Raw genomic sequence first — 19,763 nt, 5'->3', positions numbered from 1 at the left:
CTAGCGGCACATCACGCAGCCGCTATGGGGCCTCTGTGAGGCAGGGGGGCCCGCCTGTCACCAGCGCCAACTCCCCCGCTGCAGTATTGAACTGTACCGGATAATGGAGGAGGGAGTGTCACCTGACGCTCCCTCTCTCATCATTCCCGACTCTGCCTCTGACACTGCCGCTGTGGGTGCGCGATGACGTCATCGTGCACTCGCTGTGTGTCAGGCAGTGCAGCGGCAGCCGCCGAGACCGGAGCAGGGAGCAGCGCGGGCACATTGAGAGGTGAGGAGTGTTTTTTTTTTTTTTTGTTGTAACTATAACAGTGAGTACTGGACTATGGGGCCATTCTTGGGGGTAGGGGAGCGGTGCTGTATACTACATGTCTGTGCTATATACTACATGGCTGTGTTATATACTACGTAGGCTGTGCTATATACTATATGGGCTGTTATATGCTACGTGGGCTGTGCTATATACTACATGGCTGTTCTATATACTACGTGGGCCGTGTTATATAATATGTGGCTGTGCTATATACTATATGGACTAATATGCTACGTGAGCTGTGCTATATACTACGTGGCTGTGTTATATGCTACATGGGCTGTCCTCTACTACATGGCTGTGTTATATGCGATCATGAATCGTGGTATGTGTTAAAGGAGGGGGGCACACAGACTCTTTCGCCCGGGGCCCTCAAAAACCTGGAGCCGGCCCTGGCTGTGTGAATGTTTTTCAGCAGCAGGGACGGAGAAAATGGTCCGAGTAGAGGGGAAGATGGATGGTGTGAAATACAGGGATATTCTTGAGCAAAACCTGTTTGTCGGTCAGTGACTTGAGACTGTGACGGAGGTTCACCTTCCAACAAGACAATGACCCAAAGCATACTGCTAAAGCAACACTTGAGTGGTTTAAGGAGATACGTGTAAATGTTTTGGAGTAGCCTAGTAATTATTGTAAAAGGAGGCTCTACAAAGTACTGACTTTAGGGAGGTGAATAGTTATGTGCACTAAAGTCTTCAGTTATTTTGTCCTATTTGGTTTTCTTTTTATTGTGACGTAAACAACAAATGTTCAGTTGTAGACATGTTCTTTACATGAACTGATGCAAACCCTGAAAAAAAACTGAAATTCATGGTTGTGAGGTAGCAAAACATGAAAAATGCTAAGGGGGTACATACTTTAGCAAGCCACTGTACATAATAAAATCTTTCACATACTAAGTTCACTGATGTGTTTCTGGCAACAACTCGTCCTTATTCATAGTGTGCTGTATACGGACATGAACAAGGGTCCTATTTAGTGATGAGTGAGTATACTCTTTCTCAGGTTTTACTGAGCACGCTCGAGGTGATCTCCGAGTATTTGTAAGTGTTTGGAGATTTTGTTTTTGTCACCTCAGCTGAATGAATTATGGCTGCTAAACAGGCTGAATACATGTGGGGATTCCCTAGCAACCAGGCAACTCCCACATGTACTCAGCCTGGCTAGGCTAGTAGCTGTAAATCATTAAGCTCAGGGGACAAAAACTAAATCTCCGAATACTTACAAATGCTCGGAAAACCAGAGCAACGAGTATACTCGCTCATCACTAGTCCTATTCTAATTCGATGTTGAGGATCAGAATAGAACATACCAACTGGGGCAGTGTGCTGTCCTATAAAAAAAAAATGGGATAGCACATTGTCACTTCACACGGATATGTGTAAACACCCTAAGAGACATGGAATAGCTAGGTTATCTTAGCAAGTCCATTAGGCACTATAAGTCAAGATCGGCCAGCTACTTTAAAGGGGTTGTCCACTACTTGATCAACCCCTTCTCTATCAGCATTTTTTCTGCCATAAAATAATGACACATATTCACCTCCAGTACAGGCGTTGTCCCAGCGGTGTTGGCACTACCTCTCCTGGGGATCGCATGACGTAACAATGTGAGTGGGTAGCCGAAGCTCTCACGTCCTCTTTATGTTTGATTTGTCCAAAGGACGGAAGACTGAAGAGAGTGCCGAATGGCCACAGGGATCCCGTGATGTAATAATGTAATGCGATCCCCAGAAGGGTAAGTGGGACAGCGTCTGCACCATAGGTGAGTAAAAGCGTTATTTTTCTGGGGATAAGAAGCTGATTGGCAGGGGTTGTCCGAATAGTGGACAACTCCTTTAACCCCTTAGTGACAGAGCCAATTTGGTACTTAATGACCAGGCCAATTTTTACAATTCTGACCACTGTCACTTTATGAGGTTATAACTCTGGAACGCTTCAACGGATCCCGCTGATTCTGAGATTGTTTTTTCGTGACATATTGCACTTCATGTTAGTGGTAACATTTCTTCGATATTACTTGCGTTTATTTATTAAAAAAACGGAAATATGGCGAAAATTTTTAAAATTTTGCAATTTTCAAACTTTGAATTTTTATGCCCTTACATCAGAGAGATATGTCACACAAAATGGTCAATAAATAACAACATTTCCCATATGTCTACTTTACATCAGCACAATTTTGGAAAAAAAAAAAAATTATTAGGGAGTTATAAGGGTTAAAATTTGACCAGCAATTTCTTATTTTTACAGCAAAATTTACAAAACCGTTTTTTTTAGGGACCACCTCACATTTGAAGTCAGTTTGAGGGGTCTATGTAGCAGAAAATGCCCAAAATTGACACCATTCTAAAAACTGCACCCCTCAAGGTGCGCAAAACCACATTCAAGAAGTTTATTAACCCTTCAGTTGCTGCACAGGAACTGAAGCAATGTGGAAGGAAAAAATGAACATTTTACTTTTTTTCACAAATATTTTACTTCAGAATCAATTTTTTTTATTTTCACATGTATAAAATAAGAAAATGAACCACATCTTTTGTTGTGCAATTTGTCCGGAGAATGCCGATACCCCATATGTGGGGAGGGACCACTATTTGGGTGCACAGTAGAGCTCAGGAGGGAAGGAGCGCCATTTGGCTTTTTCAACATAGAATTCCCTGGAATTGAGATCGGACACCATGTCGCGTTTGGAGAGCCCCTGATGTGCCTAAACAGTGGAAACCCCCCACAAGTGACACCATTTTGGAAACTAGACCCCCTAAGGAACTTATCTAGGTGTGTGGTAAACACTTTGAACCCCCAAGTGCTTCACACAAGTTTATAACGTAGAGCCGAAAAAATTAAAAATCATTTTTTTTTCACAAAAATGATCTTTTCACCCCCAATTTTTTATTTTCCCAAGGGTAGCAAGACAAAATAGACCCCAAAAGTTGTTGTGCAATTTGTCCTGAGTATGTCGATACCCCGTATGTGGGGGTAAACCTCTGTTTGGGTGCACAGTAGAGCTCAGAAGGGAAGGAGCGCCATTTGACTTTTTCAACATAGAATTCTCTGGAATTGAGATCGGACACCATGTCGCGTTTGGAGAGCCCCTGATGTGCCTAAACAGTGCAAACCCCCCACAAGTGACACCATTTTGGAAACTAGACCCCCTAAGGAACTTATCTAGGTGTGTGGTCAACACTTTGAACCCCCAAGTGCTTCACACAAGTTTATAACGTAGAGCCGAAAAAATTAAAAATCATTTTTTTTTCACAAATATGATCTTTTCACCCCCAATTTTTTATTTTCCCAAGGGTAGCAAGACAAAATAGACCCCAAAAGTTGTTGTGCAATTTGTCCTGAGTATGTCGATACCCTGTATGTGGGGGTAAACCTCTGTTTGGGCGCACTGCGGAGCTTGGAAGGGAAGGCGCGCCATTTGACTTTTTAATCTCTTAATTGTGAGAGCGGACGTCATTTTGGGTTTGTAGATGTGCCTAACAGCAGAAACCCCCCACAACTGACCCCGTTTTGGAAACTACACCCCTCAAAGATTTTAATCAGGGGTATATTGAGCAATTTGAACCCACATGTATGACACAGAGTTTGATAACATTAGGTTGTCATATTGAAAAAATTCATTTTTTTCCACGAGAATCTTGTTTTAGACCTGAATGTCTCGATTTTTCAGAAATAACATCAAAAAGTGGACCCCACAATTCGTTACCCACTTTATTATGAGTGCAGCAATATCCCATATGTAGTAAAAAAGTTCTGTTTGGACAAATGGCAGGGCTTGGACAGAAAGGGGCACAATGTGACAAATTTGGCTTTATTTGAAATTGAAGATCCAGGACCCATTCAAAGCTTCTAGAGACATTGAGCAAAAAAGAAAATCCTTCCAGGAATTATTACTCACAGAGGGAGGCATGCTCCTAAAACACATTGGCTGACTATAAAATTGGTCTTGCTAACAAAACAGTTGTCCCGCATTTGCGTATATTGTAGCAGGAAGAATAAACTGTACTGGAATGAAGGGCAAAATGTGTAGGAAAATGCAGCCAACTATGTGGCAAAGCGGAGTTTGTTCCAAAGATGAAAGAACACCATCAGGGCTAGAATGGCAGACACTTTCAGAGACTGGTCGTACAACGTCCTTTTAGCTCCATCAATCCCTATATGAGAGACGAATGTGCCAATAGACGTGGTACACCATAGCAAGCTCCCACCCGCCAAGGTCAGAACCGCTATATGCACAAAACAACCAGTTCTCTATAGAAAGTATTGTCTGGTACCAGAGGTTCGGCAAGAACCATAAAGTAAAGCCCATAGTGTATAAGTACGGAACTTCCTCATTTTTTAGAAATCCTACAATAAAATGATCATGCCCGTATCATCAACATAAATATAAGTAATATAAATGGAAGCCAAAGTTTTGTGTAGCAAGACAGTTATAAAAACAGTCAAAGTTAGATAAATGGTCAAAAATGTTTGAGTAATAAAGTCCTAGAATTCATTTTCAGATAATCTCACTTTTCAAGATCATTTCTGGGGTCCACATTCTAACGCTTATTGACATAGGTACGTGGACGAGAATTTGTTGGAATAGTAGTTTGGTATGGGATTGATCGAGTCGTAGAATTTTCAGATGACCTGACTTTGCAAGAACATTTGTGGGGTCCACACTCTAGAGCGTACAGACGTGGGTACGTGGATGAGAATTTGTTGGGATAGTAGTTTGGTATGGGATTGATCAAATTCTGGAATTAATTGTGAAATGGGGTAAAATGGGATCTACTAATTAAAATATTTATCAATTGTTCCAAATTGTACTACTGGGGCCACTAAGCAGAAAATAAAAATGATTGAAAAAAAAACAAACTAATAATTGTAGGTGGTGTGGTAGGTCTCAAAACAGGGGGAGATACAAAGGCCTGGTTGGGATGGGCATGTGGGGCAATAAAATCGGGAATCACTCCGCCTGCCATGCTTTCTGCAAACTCGGCACCTTTTTTGAGGATACCTTTGGGTGGGAGTGACAGGGACAGGGTGAGGAAAATGGCGTTCTGACAGTCTCCGGGAATCCTCAGAGTCGAAGGCTTCCCCCGGTGCCATGGACTCAAATATGAGGCTCTCTACTACTTTTTCCTGAAAGTGCAGGAAAGTTAGTGGTCCTTGAGATTTTTTGTATAGGACAAAACTGTTGTAGGTGGCAGTCTGAATTAGATAGATTCCCACCTTTTTATACCACGCCCTGGTCTTCCTCTTGACCAGGTATGGTTGCAGAACCTGGTCTGACAGGTCTACGCCACCCATATGTCTATTATATTCTGTGACGCAGACAGGTTTTTCTTTGTCCCTGGTGGCACCCCTCTCTCTGACCGTCACAGTGGTGTCCGTATGCAGTGTGGAAAGCATATAGACGTCCTTCCTGTCTTTCCACTTCACTGCAAGTAGTTGGTCGCTTGCAAGTGAAAATGACGCCCCCCTCTCCAAACGTCTGGACACCAACTGTGACGGAAACCCCACTCTGTTTTTCCTCACTGTCCCACAGGCCCCTGTACTTGCAGCATGGAGGGATTTGTATAGGGGGATACTCGTGTAATAATTATCTGTGTACACGTGGTACCCTTGATTGAGAAAGGGCGTCATTAGCTCCCAGACAATTTTGCCTGGGATACCAATTGTCTGGGGGCAGTTTGGGGGGTTTATTTGGCGGTCCCTACCTTCGTAAATTAGGAAGGTGGACGTGTACCCTGATGAGCTCTCGCAAGCTTTATATAATTTTACGCCGTATTTGGCTCTCTTGGAGGGAATAAATTGGCGGAATGAAAGACGGCCCTTGTAGCTCATCAAGGACTCGTCGACTGCCATATTTTGCTCTGGGGTATAGGAATTTAGAAAGGAAGTTTTTAGGAGGGAAATTAGGGGTCTTAATTTATTTAGCCGATCGTAGTTGGGGTCAGTTCTTGGGAGAGCTTGGGCATTGTCACTGAAGTGGAGGAATCTCATCAGGGCTTCGTAACGGGCTCGGGACATGATGGCTGCAAATACAGGGGTGCAGTGGACAGCTTTTGTTGCCCAGTAAGAGCGGAGAGTGGTTTTTTTTACTATACCCATATTCAGGGTGAGGCCTAAGAATTTTTTAATTTCGGGGACATTTGTGGGGATCCAGGAACGGGAATGAAAGGCAGTGGGTTTTTGGGAAATATATTGCCGGGCATATAGGTTAGTTTGGTGGACGATTAATTGCAGGACTTCGGGGCTAATGAAAATTTCAAAAAAATCAATGGGGGTAAAATTGGCGACATCTACTTTTATTCCAGGGACTGCAGAAAAAGGGGGAATTTGAGGGGAAAATGAGGTGTCATTATACCACAGCGGTGGGGGGACTGCGGTACTTGGTCCTGCCTCTGAAGCTTCAGCAGTGACGACCGACTCCGCTACCACCGGGCTGGGGGATCCCGTGGAGGAAGAGTCGTCATCACTGTCTGAAAACTGCTCAACTTCAGGGGCAGAATCTGTTTCGCTGCCGGAGCTGCCGGAGCAAAGCAGGCTGTAAGCTTGCTCCGCGCTAAAAGTTCTGCGAGCCATTTTATCTAATTCCTCCCCTAACCCTAACCCTAAAAAAAATTTTTAAAAAAAAATTATAATTTTTTTTTTTCTTTTTTTTTTTTATAATCCTCTGCTGGTGATGCAGGGATTACGGAGAACGGGGGTGGGTAAATGGGATGCTGGCGGAGGCAGATATTTTTTTTTTTGTCACTGACAGGGCAGCACTTGAACTGTAGTCTCTCTCTCTTCTCTCCTAGAACAACTACAAGGAGAGAAGAGAAAGGTACAGCCCAAGTGCTGCCATGTTTATCAAATATTAGGGGTTTTGATCACTGTAATTGGACATATTACAGTAATCAAAACCCAGCAGCCAATGAGAAAATTCTCATAGGTTGCTGGGTCTCTGCTGGCAGATCATGGCAGGCGCACTGCGCATGCGCCCGCCATTTTCTTCCAGCAGAGAAGAAGGGGGGCCAGGAGCAGTGGGCTGGGGACCGGGGACCACTACTGAGGATCGGGGACCACTACTGAGGACCGGGGACAGGAGCAGGCGGTATGGTGGGGGGCTCGGGGGCTCTATTTCTCTCCCCTCTGATGTGCGATCACATCAGAGGGGAGAGAAATGCAAAGCATTTTTTTTTTTTTTACAAACTATTTGCAGCGATCGCAATCCCGGGGGTCTGTAAAGACCCCCGGGATTGCGATCGCTCCAGGGGGTCTGCGATCGCTCCAGGGGGTCTGTAAAAACAGACCCCAATACACCGGGGGAAGCTAGGCTTTGGCGGGCGCATCTGCACATGCGCCCGCCATTTTGGAGCCCGGGCAGGAAGGAGGAGGGTCGGGGACCCGGGGGGGCACCTTCTCCGGTACATAAGGTACCGTGGGGGGCTCGGGGGACCCTATTTCTCTCCCCTCTAATGTCCGATCACATTAGAGGGGAGAGAAACACAATACTAATCGCCTTTTTTTTTTTTTTTGCGATCGCCGGTAAACGGTTAATTACCGGCGATCGCAAAAGCGGGGTCGGTGAAAACCGACCCGAATCATGTTCTCTGGGGTCTCGGCTACCCCCGGCAGCCGAGACCCCGGAGAAAATCGGCCTCTGGGGGGCGCTATGTACTTTTTCCACAGCGCCGTTAATTAACGGCGCTGTGGCTTAAGTACCCTTAGCGGCCGCCGTTAAAAGGCGTATCGGCGGTCGCTAAGGGGTTAATAGTCTAATGTTAGAGCATCTTTGTCTTTTATTGTAAGCTTCTTTTAAAAGGTAGTTTCATTCCATGCTTTACGTATCATGTTCCACGGTGTTCCAAGGACTGCAGCGCTTATAAAAAAGAAGACCAGAATCAATCCTTTAGCTAAAGTGACATGTTGTGGCTCTCCTAAAAAAAAACAAACATAAAAAACAAACAATTAAAAATAAACAAAAACAAATACTTGTACAAAACGACAGAGCATAAGAGGAGCTGATCTCTGGACCTGCAATGTATGGCACAACTGGACAGTACTACCATAGAGTGCCTTCTTTAGTAAAAGGGTTGATAAGCAGAATAAAGTGAAAGGCGCGTGATGTAAAAAAGGTCTTGGCCACTCGTGTTTCTCCGGTGTGTAATCTGTGAGCAGCTGAGAGTGGGCTGGATGCAGGAGACATGGGATAGATGCTCTGGATTTTCCACAATGGGAAAACGGGGCCAAACACAGTTCAACCGACCAATTCAAAAGTCTGAGCAATCCCCTAACCTAACAGTACAAAACCTGGACACATGGTGGCAAAGTGTTAACTGTCCTGTGGGGGATTATAGCCCCTTACCTGTGTAATACTTGGTCAGTGGATACGCAAGCTGCTGCCAGCACACGTCATTTTTCTCACAGTCATATTCTGTATCCGTCATCTGAAATCTAGAAACAGTCGGATGTTTAATAGTTACTCAAAATGAAGATATAGAATTTATTAGATGAGAACATCCACACTAATCAGTCATAACATTAAGGATGAGGTGACATGTTGTGGAGCCTTTTTTTGCTTGAATTTTCTGAAGTCGCAGCACAAAAAGCTGAAAATGCTGCAGAAACAGTACAGAAATATATAAAAAGGGAAAAAAGCATTCTTTTCTACCACATGGTGCAAGCAAAAAATATTTTGGAATAGCCAAGCCAGACTCCTGACTTTAAAGGGAACCAGTCCCATGAAAAAACGCTATTATCCTGCAGATATATGGTCAATAATGTTCTGAACCTACCTGGCACCCGCACTTAGACCCCCAATGTGGGAGGAAATTAACTTTATTCCCCCCGGCAGCGTTTAGTCTTCAGCTACGGGGGTGGCGATGTTACAGTCACGAATCTGTGTATAGAGAGCAGCAGCTGTAACCCCGTCCCCGACTGACAGCGGTTAGGCATTAGAGCTGGCTGTCAGTCAGTGCCGGGAGGAGCGGTTACAGCTGCCGCTCTCTATACACAGAGTGATGACTGTAATGTCGCCACCCCCGTAGCTGGAGCCCAAACGCTGCCGGGGGGAATAAAGTTGATTTCCTCCCACATTGGGGAGAACGTTATTCACCTGCAAATTAACCCCATAACTACTTACATAACCTTATGTAAATGCTATGGCATGTTATTAATAGGGCTGCGGATCCAGAAAGAGTCATGAATTGAAACACACTTTCAAGCTGGTCCTCAGCGTTATACAAATCTCATCATAGTTGCAGTAAAGTGCTCCAGAAAAGACAAGCACAGTACAGATGTGTGCCATTAGCTTTAGTATATAACAATCAGGTAATCAGTGCAGGAATATAGGCAGGTGCACTTATGTTTTCCTGCAAGAACATTGGGTGCTAATGTTATGGCTAATCTGTGTATGTATAGTAATTACCCCAGTTCCATAAGTGATCATACCTTGTAACGCTCAAGGGCACCTGGGCCGGGACTCTGGTGAACTGTACGGAGGCCGTGAGTGGAAGGGACAAGTTACAGGCAGACACACAATTTATATTAACCGCTGAGAAGCTGGAAAAGAAACAAAGCATGGTGACATTGTGGCAAATTAGACTTTATTAGCAAGCTAGAGTAAAACCCATTCGTTTAGAAAAGTTAGGGCGCCGTTAAGTCTGCGCAATTTCCGCCAACAGTTTGAATCTGAATCCGTATCATACGGCTGCTGTAAAAATCTGGACACAGATCTGTTTAACTATTGGAGAAACATAGTTGACAATTGAAGGATGAAACATCAATAGTAAAAAGGGGTTGTCCACTGCTCAAACAAGGGCTTCTTAAAGGGGTTGTCCAGGCTTGAGGTTCAAGTCTGCAGTCACTATGTGATTGCGGACCAAATGAATCCTCAGATCGTGTAAAATGTACACTGTCAGGATTCTCCGGTGCTGGCGCCATTAGAGGCACGCGAGTGACCAGAAGTATGCAATACGCAGTCACATGCTAACTAGACATACAAGTGAACTGAGCTAGGCTGGACACGTCTGGTTGGAATGTGGTTCAATGTAGTATGAAAATCACATACTTGCTGTTACATGACCTCTCTCTCCCAACGCCGCAGAATCCTGACAGCGCACACTGTGAGGCTTCACATGAATCCCGAGCCTGGACAACCCCTTTAAATACTATATGCCAGAATATAAAATAAAAACATCATATACTCACCTCTATCACAGACACCACTACATCGATGTCGGCACCGAGTCTCCCGAGGTGCGTGTGACATGGTTTTGCCAAACCGTGGCCACCATTGGGCGGCCTTTCTCACACTTTCTTCAGATGAAACACGGACATCTGAAGGAACTGAGAGCGCAGCAGCTCAATAGCAGTTGCTAATTGGCTGTAGGGCTCATGTGGCATAATAATCTCACGGAAACCTTGGGAGACCCGGCGAAGACATCAATGGAGTGGCGCTGATGAGGCAGGCGAGTATATAGTGTTTATTTTATATTGTGAGTATGGCATTTAAGAAGGAATTGTCAGTAGTGGACGACACCTCTAGGAAGTAAAGATTTCATAAAAAATGTTAAACTATTAACCATTTATAGGTGGGGGCTTCCTACTATAGTTACTCTACTGCTAAAGCAAAAAGACAATGGTGGTGTTTATCAGGAGCAGGAAAGCGGATACGATCAATGAAGTATACTGGATCCTGACCTAAATTTAGCTGCCAGAATTTCTTCCTGAGGAATGCCCTCGACGGCTCCCGTTACAGCGGTTAAGATCTCAATGTTGATGTTTGATGGCACCCTTATACACATTACATTTTCTGAGCCGCAGTTCTCTGGACACGTTGTATTGTATTCTTCATCTAGAAGAAATCACACCAAATTAAAGGAGGGATGCAGGTTAAAAGAAATAAAGCACAGTCATTCTACAAGCTCCAGCTTTCTCACAAACTGTGTCTTATAGCTCACAGGATGCTTTTTTTTTCCTCTTGAAGAGGCTGTAAACCTGTACAAACCCAATACTGAGGGTTTGCTACAGTTGTGCCTATTCTAGACCATCCTCTGTGAACTAATCAGGATGGACCCTAGGCTATTAGTCCTATACTAACACATTATAAAACACTATCAGGACAGGATGGTGCAGGAGAACCGGTCACAGAGAAGTGTGACCCGTCAGTCATTAACAAGAGGCCGGCGGTGGGCGGAATATAGGGACAGAGGCCGGAGAGCTGTAAGTGCCGGCCAAGCTCCTTTTCATTTGCATAAAAATTAGATAGATTTCTATAAAACTGAGAGATGAACTTATAAAACAAAGGGATATATGTAATCAACATTTCAGGGATTTTACATAGCTGATGTTAGTTTGGGGTCCAAAAACCTGCTGACAGGTTCCCTTCTACCCCTTCATGACATGCGCCGTACATTTATGGCACAAGTCGGAAGAGGTGTTTGGAGCAGTCTCACAGGGTGAACCCACCCTGTACGCATCAAATCATGGCTGGGTGTTACAGACAGAACCTGCCTCTAACCACGATTGCTGATCTGTTAAATGCTGCTGTCAAACTGTTAACAAGCGCCAGCATGGGAGTGCATCATTCCATGTGCCCATCGGCGCGCCGGTGACTTGATAGCTGGTCGCCAATGGGTTACTATGAGGACCCCCGTGCTTGTCATTACGGAGATCCTTTGAAACCCTGCCCGTGCTTGGGCTTCAAAGGAGACAGAGATTTTGACTATATGCAGCAATACTATGGCATCACTGTATATAGCACAAGCGACCAGGCCCTCACAGCTTCAAGTCCGCTAAGGGGACTAACAAGAACAGTGAAAAGTAAAAGAAAAAATGTTTTAAAAAAATCTGGAAAAAAACCCGTAAAAAGTTAAAATTGCCTCCTTCTTCCCCATTAAAAATAAAGATGATGACATTTAAAAAATACACAGATGTGGTTCAGAAAAGTCCAATCAAAATATAAAAATAATTAACACGATCGGTAAACATCGTAAATGAAAAACAAAATCAAGAATGCCAAAATTTCGTTTTTTTTGGTTGCTGCAATCACACAAAAATCCTGTAACGAGATCAAAATGTCGAATGTATGCGGATGCCTCTGCATGCGTTGTATTGACGCTGCGCCGAACTGCGTCAAATGCAACATGTTGCATTTTGTTGCGGTCAGCGCAGTGTCAAAACGATACATGCGGAGGCATCCGCATACATTCCATGGTCTGCGTACCCAATGTTAAAGATCAGTACGCAGGACACATGCCGACATAGGTGGAGCTGAATGGAAGAGGCGTGGCAGTAGGCGGGGCTTAACTGAGGAACTACGCAGCCCTCCGCAGCTCTGACCAACGCAAATGTGAAACCAGCCTTACACTTCTGCTACTACGTCTTTGAGGCTTGTGTACTTGTCCTTTACTGGTAAGCTTCAGACAAGACGCTGAGTACACAGCAGGGAACAACAATATGGCACAACCCAGCAGTGGCACAAATATAGTTTCCTCTATTGTCCTACATGGAGGAGCGCTTTCATCATCACAGCTACCTACTGACTTACAGATTATTGATATCCATTCGCTTGGATCGCTGACATTTGAGTTTCCCCGCATGGATACGTGATTGACGGAAAGTAGAGAATTATTAAACCAGGAAAGTACATTTTCCCTGCAAATATAGAAGAAAATGACAAATACAGTACATCATTCTTATTAATACAAGCACAGGCCTTACTGGATAAACTGATCCTTACTGTCAGACAAGTGGGGGCAGGTTTAAGGCTTAAGCTTATATGATGAGACATCTGAGGGTCTCTGCTGCTCCATACTATAGTACCATGTACTTCAGAGAGGTTCTTCTCTAAGAGCAACGCTACAAAGGAAAAACACCACCAGAATATGTCATGGGGTTTTTTTATGTCCTTTTCTTATGGAATCCACAACTATTAGGTTAAGTTCCCACAAGGCATTTAATTTTTATGCAAATTTTCAGCTGCGTTTTAGAGAACCAGCTAGGTCTATGAGATTTCAGAAATCTCATGCACACACATTGGTTTTTTGTCATAAGTATTTTGTACTTTGCATGTGTTTTTGCACAATGGAGCAAGTCACTTTTTTCATGTTTTTTCAGCGTTTTTCACCCATTGACATGAATTTGTGGTGAACAAAACGCTGAAAATCTGCAGCAGAAACGCAGGTATCGGGTTTTGGTGACAAATCCTGACTGTAGAATAGCACTTTTTTTGTGCACTAAACTTTATCATCGTGCATAAGGGACAAATCTAGCATGCAAAAAACACAGAAAAAAAAACAAAACAAAAACACACAACACATGCTTTTTTTTCTGCAGCTTCTTTCCTGCCAAGACACCAGGTTTTGCTGTGGACTTCGCCTTAGGATGCTCAGCTTGAGCCCTAGGAAAGTTGGAGAATATTTTGCGGACTTGAATCTCCCCCCCCAGCCCAATATTATAATCTTTTATATTTAGCTTTTGCACTGGTTCCCACTACATTAGAGCTGTGCCTCTGTGTAGGTCAGTTGTAAGAAAATAATCTGTGTAATACAAGGCTGTATGTATAATCTCTTCTGGTCTGAAGGCCACGTTGTCAGATTGTAGAACAACAACATTTAAAGGGGTATTCTCATTTGAGACATTTTGATCATATTGACAATATCTGCCACGTACGAGTGACAGGTGGGCGTTTCATTTTCGTGACTTTTCCTATTGGGGACAAGGATTTTTCTGCAACTCCCATAAACTATTTTCTTCTTTTGACAGCCAAGTTTTTCTTAACAATCAAAGACAAGCATGATGTGTACTGCTAGTTCGGAAACTGCATGGCAGGACCCAGGTACTTTTACTCGGATAGTGGCCATTTTTATCATTAAAGTAATCTAATTATTGAAGATTATAACTCACCTAAGCTGTGTGCAGTTCTCATCAACCACTTGCAAGAGACATCCAGAAAATGAATTTTCTCCAAAAAGAATTGGTGTATGTGTCACACTAGAGCAGGAGCTATCCAAAACTGAAATAGATGATATAATAAGCTATTCTCAATTACAGCACATTAAAGGGAATCTGTCAGTAGGATCAACCCTCCTAAGCCTCTATATGGCCACACATAGGTCATAGGAGGCTGAATAAAGTAGCACCTTGATATCTGCGATCCAATGTCCCTTTCCAGAGAAATCCCATGGGAGACATGTAACTAACACAGAACAGTAGAACTGAACTTAGTCCCTTATAAACACATATGCTGCAGCTCTCACAGCTCTGCTGTATTGCCAAAATATTGCAACCCAGTGTGCCTGTGAGATGGAAGCTGAAATGAACCTGCAGATGTGTCAGATATAATCACACACAGCCATGCAGTAGAGAGCGGACATTACACATCACACTGGTAACCATTACACATCACACTGGTAATGTCACTTCTATTTAAAATAATCTCTGGAGGCAGATTATCATGCAGATCAGTGTCCTCAGTATGGAACCGCTTATTTATATGTAAGAAAAACATGGATTTCTCTGGAATAAGGTATTAGATCACGGATATCAAGGTATCATTTTATTCAGCTTCCTATGAATTACAGGCCTATATAGATTGCTTAAGAGGGTTGATCATACTGACAATTCCCTTTAGATAACACCAAATTATATACCATACTTCACTACAAGTATTAGAATATATATACTGTATATTTTGGACTATAAGGTTATGTTTCCACGTTCAGGATTGCATCAGGATTTGATCAGGATTTGACACAGGTAAAATCTGCACCAAATCAGCACCTGAGGTCGCTGGCAGGTCACCTGCGTTTTTCATGCATTTTTTGACGCGATGTATTGCGAAATTACCCAGATAACTTAGCGGTCTCGCGAGACCGCTAAGTCATCTGGGTAATTTCGCAAGGCATCTCTGGGAACGGAAGCTGCCCAGAGCATCACGAGGAGCGGGACAGCTTCGGTGGACAACGGAAGGTGAGTATATAACTATTTTTTATTTTAATTTTTTTCACAGGGATATGGTGCCCACACTGCTGTATACTATGTGGGCTGTGCTATATACTACGTGGGCTGTGCTATATACTACATGGCTATGCTATATACTACGTGGGCTGTGTTATATACCATGTGGCTGCTATATACTATGTGGCTGTGCTATCTACTGCATGTTATGTGTTATATACTACATCGCTGTGCTATATTCTACGTGGCTGTGCTATATACTTCGTGGGCTGTGTTATATACTACATCGCTGTGCTATATACTACGTGGCTGCTATATACTACGTGGCTGTGCTATCTACTGCGTGTTATGTGTTATATACTACATCGCTGTGCTATATTCTACGTGGCTGTGCTATATACTACGTGGCTGTGCAATATACTACATCGCTGTGCTATATACTACGTGGCTGCTATATACTACGTGGCTGTGCTACCTACTGCGTGTTATGTGTTATATACTACATCGCTGTGCTATATTCTATGTGGCTGTGCTATATACTACGTGGCTGTGCAATATACTACGTGGGCTGTGTTATATACTACATCGCTGTGCTATTACTACGTGGCTGCTATATACTACGTGGCTGTGCAATATACTACGTGGGCTGTGTTATATACTACATCGCTGTGCTATATACTACGTGGCTGCTATATACTACGTGGCTGTGCTATCTACTGCATGTTATGTGTTATATACTACATCGCTGTGCTATATTCTACGTGGCTGTGCTATATACTTCGTGGGCTGTGTTATATACTACATCGCTGTGCTATATACTACGTGGCTGCTATATACTACGTGGCTGCTATATACTACATGGCTGTGCTATCTACTGCGTGTTATATACTACATCGCTGTGCTATATTCTACGTGGCTGTGCTATATACTACGTGGCTGTGCAATATACTACGTGGGCTGTGTTATATACTACATCGCTGTGCTATATACTACGTGGCTGCTATATACTAAGTGGCTGTGCTGTATACTACGCGGCTGGCCGCGACCAATCAGCGATATTGGCGTGGAATTTAACCCCCACTCACAGCGCGACGTACATACATACATACGTACATATTCTAGAATACCCAATGCGTTAGAATCAAGCCACCATCTAGTCTACTATATAATTGTCTAAGGGTCACTTCCGTCTGTCTGTCCTTCTGTCTGTCACGGTTATTCATTCGCTGATTGGTCTTGGCAGCTGCCTGTCATGGCTGCCGCGACCAATCAGCGACGGGCACAGTCCAGAAGAAAATGGCCGCTCCTTACTCCCCGCAGTCAGTGCCTGTCGCCCGCATACTCCCCCTCCGGTCACCACTAACACAGGGTTAATACCGGCGGTAATGGACCGCGTTGTGCCGCGGGTAACGCACTCCGCTACCGCCGCTATTAACCCTGTGTGTCCCCAACTTTTTACTATTGATGCTGCGTATGCAGCATCAATAGTAAAACGATCTAATGTTAAAAATAATAATAATTAAAAAAAAAACCTTATTCTCACCTTCCGCCGTCGCGTCCTCTCCTCGGCACTGCAAGCGGCAGGTTCCGCTTCCAAAGATGATATGGGAGAAGGACCTTCCATGACATCACGGTCATGTGACCGCGACGTCATGGAAAGTCCTGCGCTCATACCAATCCTGGGACCGGACACCGCACACAAGCGCTGGAACTACAACGGGCTCTTCGGATGGTGAGTATGTTTCTTTTTAATTTTTTAACCTGTTACATACGTGACTGGGCAATATACTACCTGGCTGGGCAATATACTACGAGTCTGTGCTGTATACTACGTGACTGGGCAATATACTACGTGGCTCTGTGCTGTATACGTCGCTGTGCAATATACTACATGGCTGGGCAATATACTACGTGGCTCTGTGCTGTATACTACGTCGCTGTGCAATATACTACCTGGCTGGGCAATATACTACGTGTCTGTGCTGTATACTACGTAGCTGGGCAATATACTACGTGGCTCTGTGCTGTATACTACGTCGCTGTGCAATATACTACGTGGCTCTGCTGTATATTACGTGACTGTGCAATATACTACGTGACTGGGCAATATACTACGTGACTGGGCAATATACTACGTGACTGGGCAATATACTACGTGGCTGGGCAATATACTACGTGGCTGGGCAATATACTACGAGGACATACATATTCTAGAATACCCGATGCGTTAGAATCGGGCCACCATCTAGTACATATATAATCATCTAAGGGTCTGTTTGTCTGTAATGGAAATTCTGCATCACTGATTGGTCGCGGGAGGCTGGCGCGACTAATCAGCGACAGGTGCAATCCAGCTGCAAATTGGCGCGGGATTTAAACCATGCTTCGCCGAATGCCGGCCACGACTAATCAGCGATATTGCAGCGGGATTTAAATACCACTTCGTAAATAAACTACATACATATTCTAAAATACCCGATGCGTTAGAATCGGGCCACCATCTAGTAGATATGTAATAGCAAGGCTGATGTTTATTAATGAACGTTTAATTAAAAAAAAAAAAAAATGGCGTGGGCTCCCGCGCAATTTTCTGCGCCAGAGGGGGAAAGCCGACGGCCGGGGGCCAATATTTGTAGCCTGGGAAGGGGGTAATAACCATGGCCCCTCTCTATGCTATGAATATCAGCCCGCAGCTGTCTGCGTAGCCTTTACTGGCTATTAAATTAAGGGGACCCCCCCCAAAAAAAAAAATGACGTGGTGTCCCCTTATATTTTATAGCCAGAAAGGCTACGCAGACAGCTGCGGACTGATATTCATAGCCTAGAGAGGGGCCATGGTTATTGCCCAACCCCCCTCCCCGGCCACAAATACCAGCCCCCAGCCACCCCAGAAATGGCGCTAATTCCGGCACTTAGCCCCTCTCTTCCCACTCCCCTGTAGCGGTGGGATATGGGGTAATAAGAGGTTAGTGTCACCTTGCTATTGTTAGGTGACATTAAGCCTGGTTAATAATGGAGTGGCGTCAATAAGATGCCTATCCATTATTAATCCTAGAGTAGTGAAAAGGGTAAAAAAAAAAAAAAAACACAGCCAGAAAAAAGTATTTTAATATTCTTAATTTAACCATGCTTACCATACTCGATCGCCTGCAAAAAAATTAAAATAATAAACCAACCGTATACTACCTGTCCGCCGTAGTCCAATTAATAACGAATGTCCCACGACTATCTCCCCTATAGAACAGTGATATCGGGTGATGTCACTGCTCTATAGGCCCTCCAGTGACACACTGACAGGGGACAATGGCTCCTGCTGTGTATCACTGAGGTTACCTTAGTCCTGGGTCTCACTTTATGGCAAAAGCTGCGTTGGAATTTTTCCACACAGCAGTGCCACAAGTGAGACTAGGGACTATTTCTCACAGGGGCATAGGAATACATTGCTGAAGGATACCTTCTGTAATTGTATTCCTGGAGCCCCTGGAGAGCGGTCACATCAGCTGATGTGGCTGCTCTCCACGGGAGATCGTCGTAGGACACTCGTTTTAATTTGATATCTGTGGACTCAGGAGTAGAGTGTTTGTTTATTATTTTAATATTTTTTACAGGTGACAATGGCTTCGGGGATCAAGGTGATCGTGAGTATGTACTTTATGTTTAATGTACTGTATGTCTATATGTATGTAGTGTATGTATGTGTTGTATGTTGCATGTTGTATGGTGCATGTCGCATGGTGCATGTTATATGGTGCACGTTGCATGTCGAATGTTGTATGTTGCATGTTGTGTATTGTATGTGCACACAGTCCAGCTCTGCTACATCTGGATGCCTCACATGCAGGATGTAGTAGAGCGGCTCCCATGGGCGTGGAATGCGGTGAATATTCATTCCCTTTAGTAGCGGGGATAAGTAAATCAACGCTGGCAGCTGCAGGAAGCCTGCAGCTGACTCTGTGCGTGCTACTAAAGATCGAGCAATGAATACTCACTGTCCTCCACGCACTGTCCCGGCGTTGAGAGCAGTGAGCATTCCGGCAGCTGCCCTTCAGCTTGTAATCAGCGCATGACGTTCCTGCCATGCACTACTGACAAAAATAAAGCAGCTGCTGGCACCGGAACAAGACGCTGCGAGGGAGCAGAGGAAGGTACGTGTAATGGTTTGGGTTTTTTAATGTTTTTCTGATGGGGCCATGGATACCTGGATGGGAATGGGGGCTAATCACACAGGACGGAGATTGGGGCCAATCATACCAGGATAAGGATGGGGCCATGCATACTAGGACAGAGATGGGGGCTATGCATACCAGGATAGGGATGAGGGGGACAATTCCTACCAGGATAGGGATGAGGGGGCCATGCCAACCAGGATAGGGATGAGTGGGACATGCCTACAAGGCTAGAGATAAGGGGGACATGACCAGTGGCGTAACTACCACGGTCGCAGCAGTCGCCACTGCGACCGGGCCCGGGGGAAGTCAGGGGCCCCGGCAGGTCAGATGCACGCCGAC

The 19,763-nt window shown here is 44.3% G+C and overlaps 1 protein-coding gene across 1 annotated transcript in view; it reads right to left on the bottom strand.

The window, feature by feature from the left end:
* Window positions 1-7,560: 7,560 nt before the first annotated feature.
* TCTN2 (tectonic family member 2) overlaps window positions 7,561-19,763 on the bottom strand; it is a 65,400-nt gene continuing 53,197 nt past the window's right edge. Inside the window, exons 13-18 of the mRNA XM_069755990.1 lie at window positions 14,203-14,311; window positions 12,845-12,951; window positions 10,996-11,149; window positions 9,745-9,855; window positions 8,660-8,748; window positions 7,561-8,231 (exon numbers count right to left, since the gene is read on the bottom strand). Coding sequence (XP_069612091.1) covers window positions 8,110-8,231; window positions 8,660-8,748; window positions 9,745-9,855; window positions 10,996-11,149; window positions 12,845-12,951; window positions 14,203-14,311 — 692 coding nt within the window. The 3' untranslated portion in view covers window positions 7,561-8,109. The remainder of the gene's footprint in view (window positions 8,232-8,659; window positions 8,749-9,744; window positions 9,856-10,995; window positions 11,150-12,844; window positions 12,952-14,202; window positions 14,312-19,763) is intronic.

The sequence above is a fragment of the Ranitomeya imitator genome, chromosome 1 (assembly GCF_032444005.1).
Source record: "Ranitomeya imitator isolate aRanImi1 chromosome 1, aRanImi1.pri, whole genome shotgun sequence".
NCBI classification, from domain to species: domain Eukaryota; kingdom Metazoa; phylum Chordata; class Amphibia; order Anura; family Dendrobatidae; genus Ranitomeya; species Ranitomeya imitator.
This window is presented reverse-complemented; position numbering and strand designations above follow the sequence as displayed.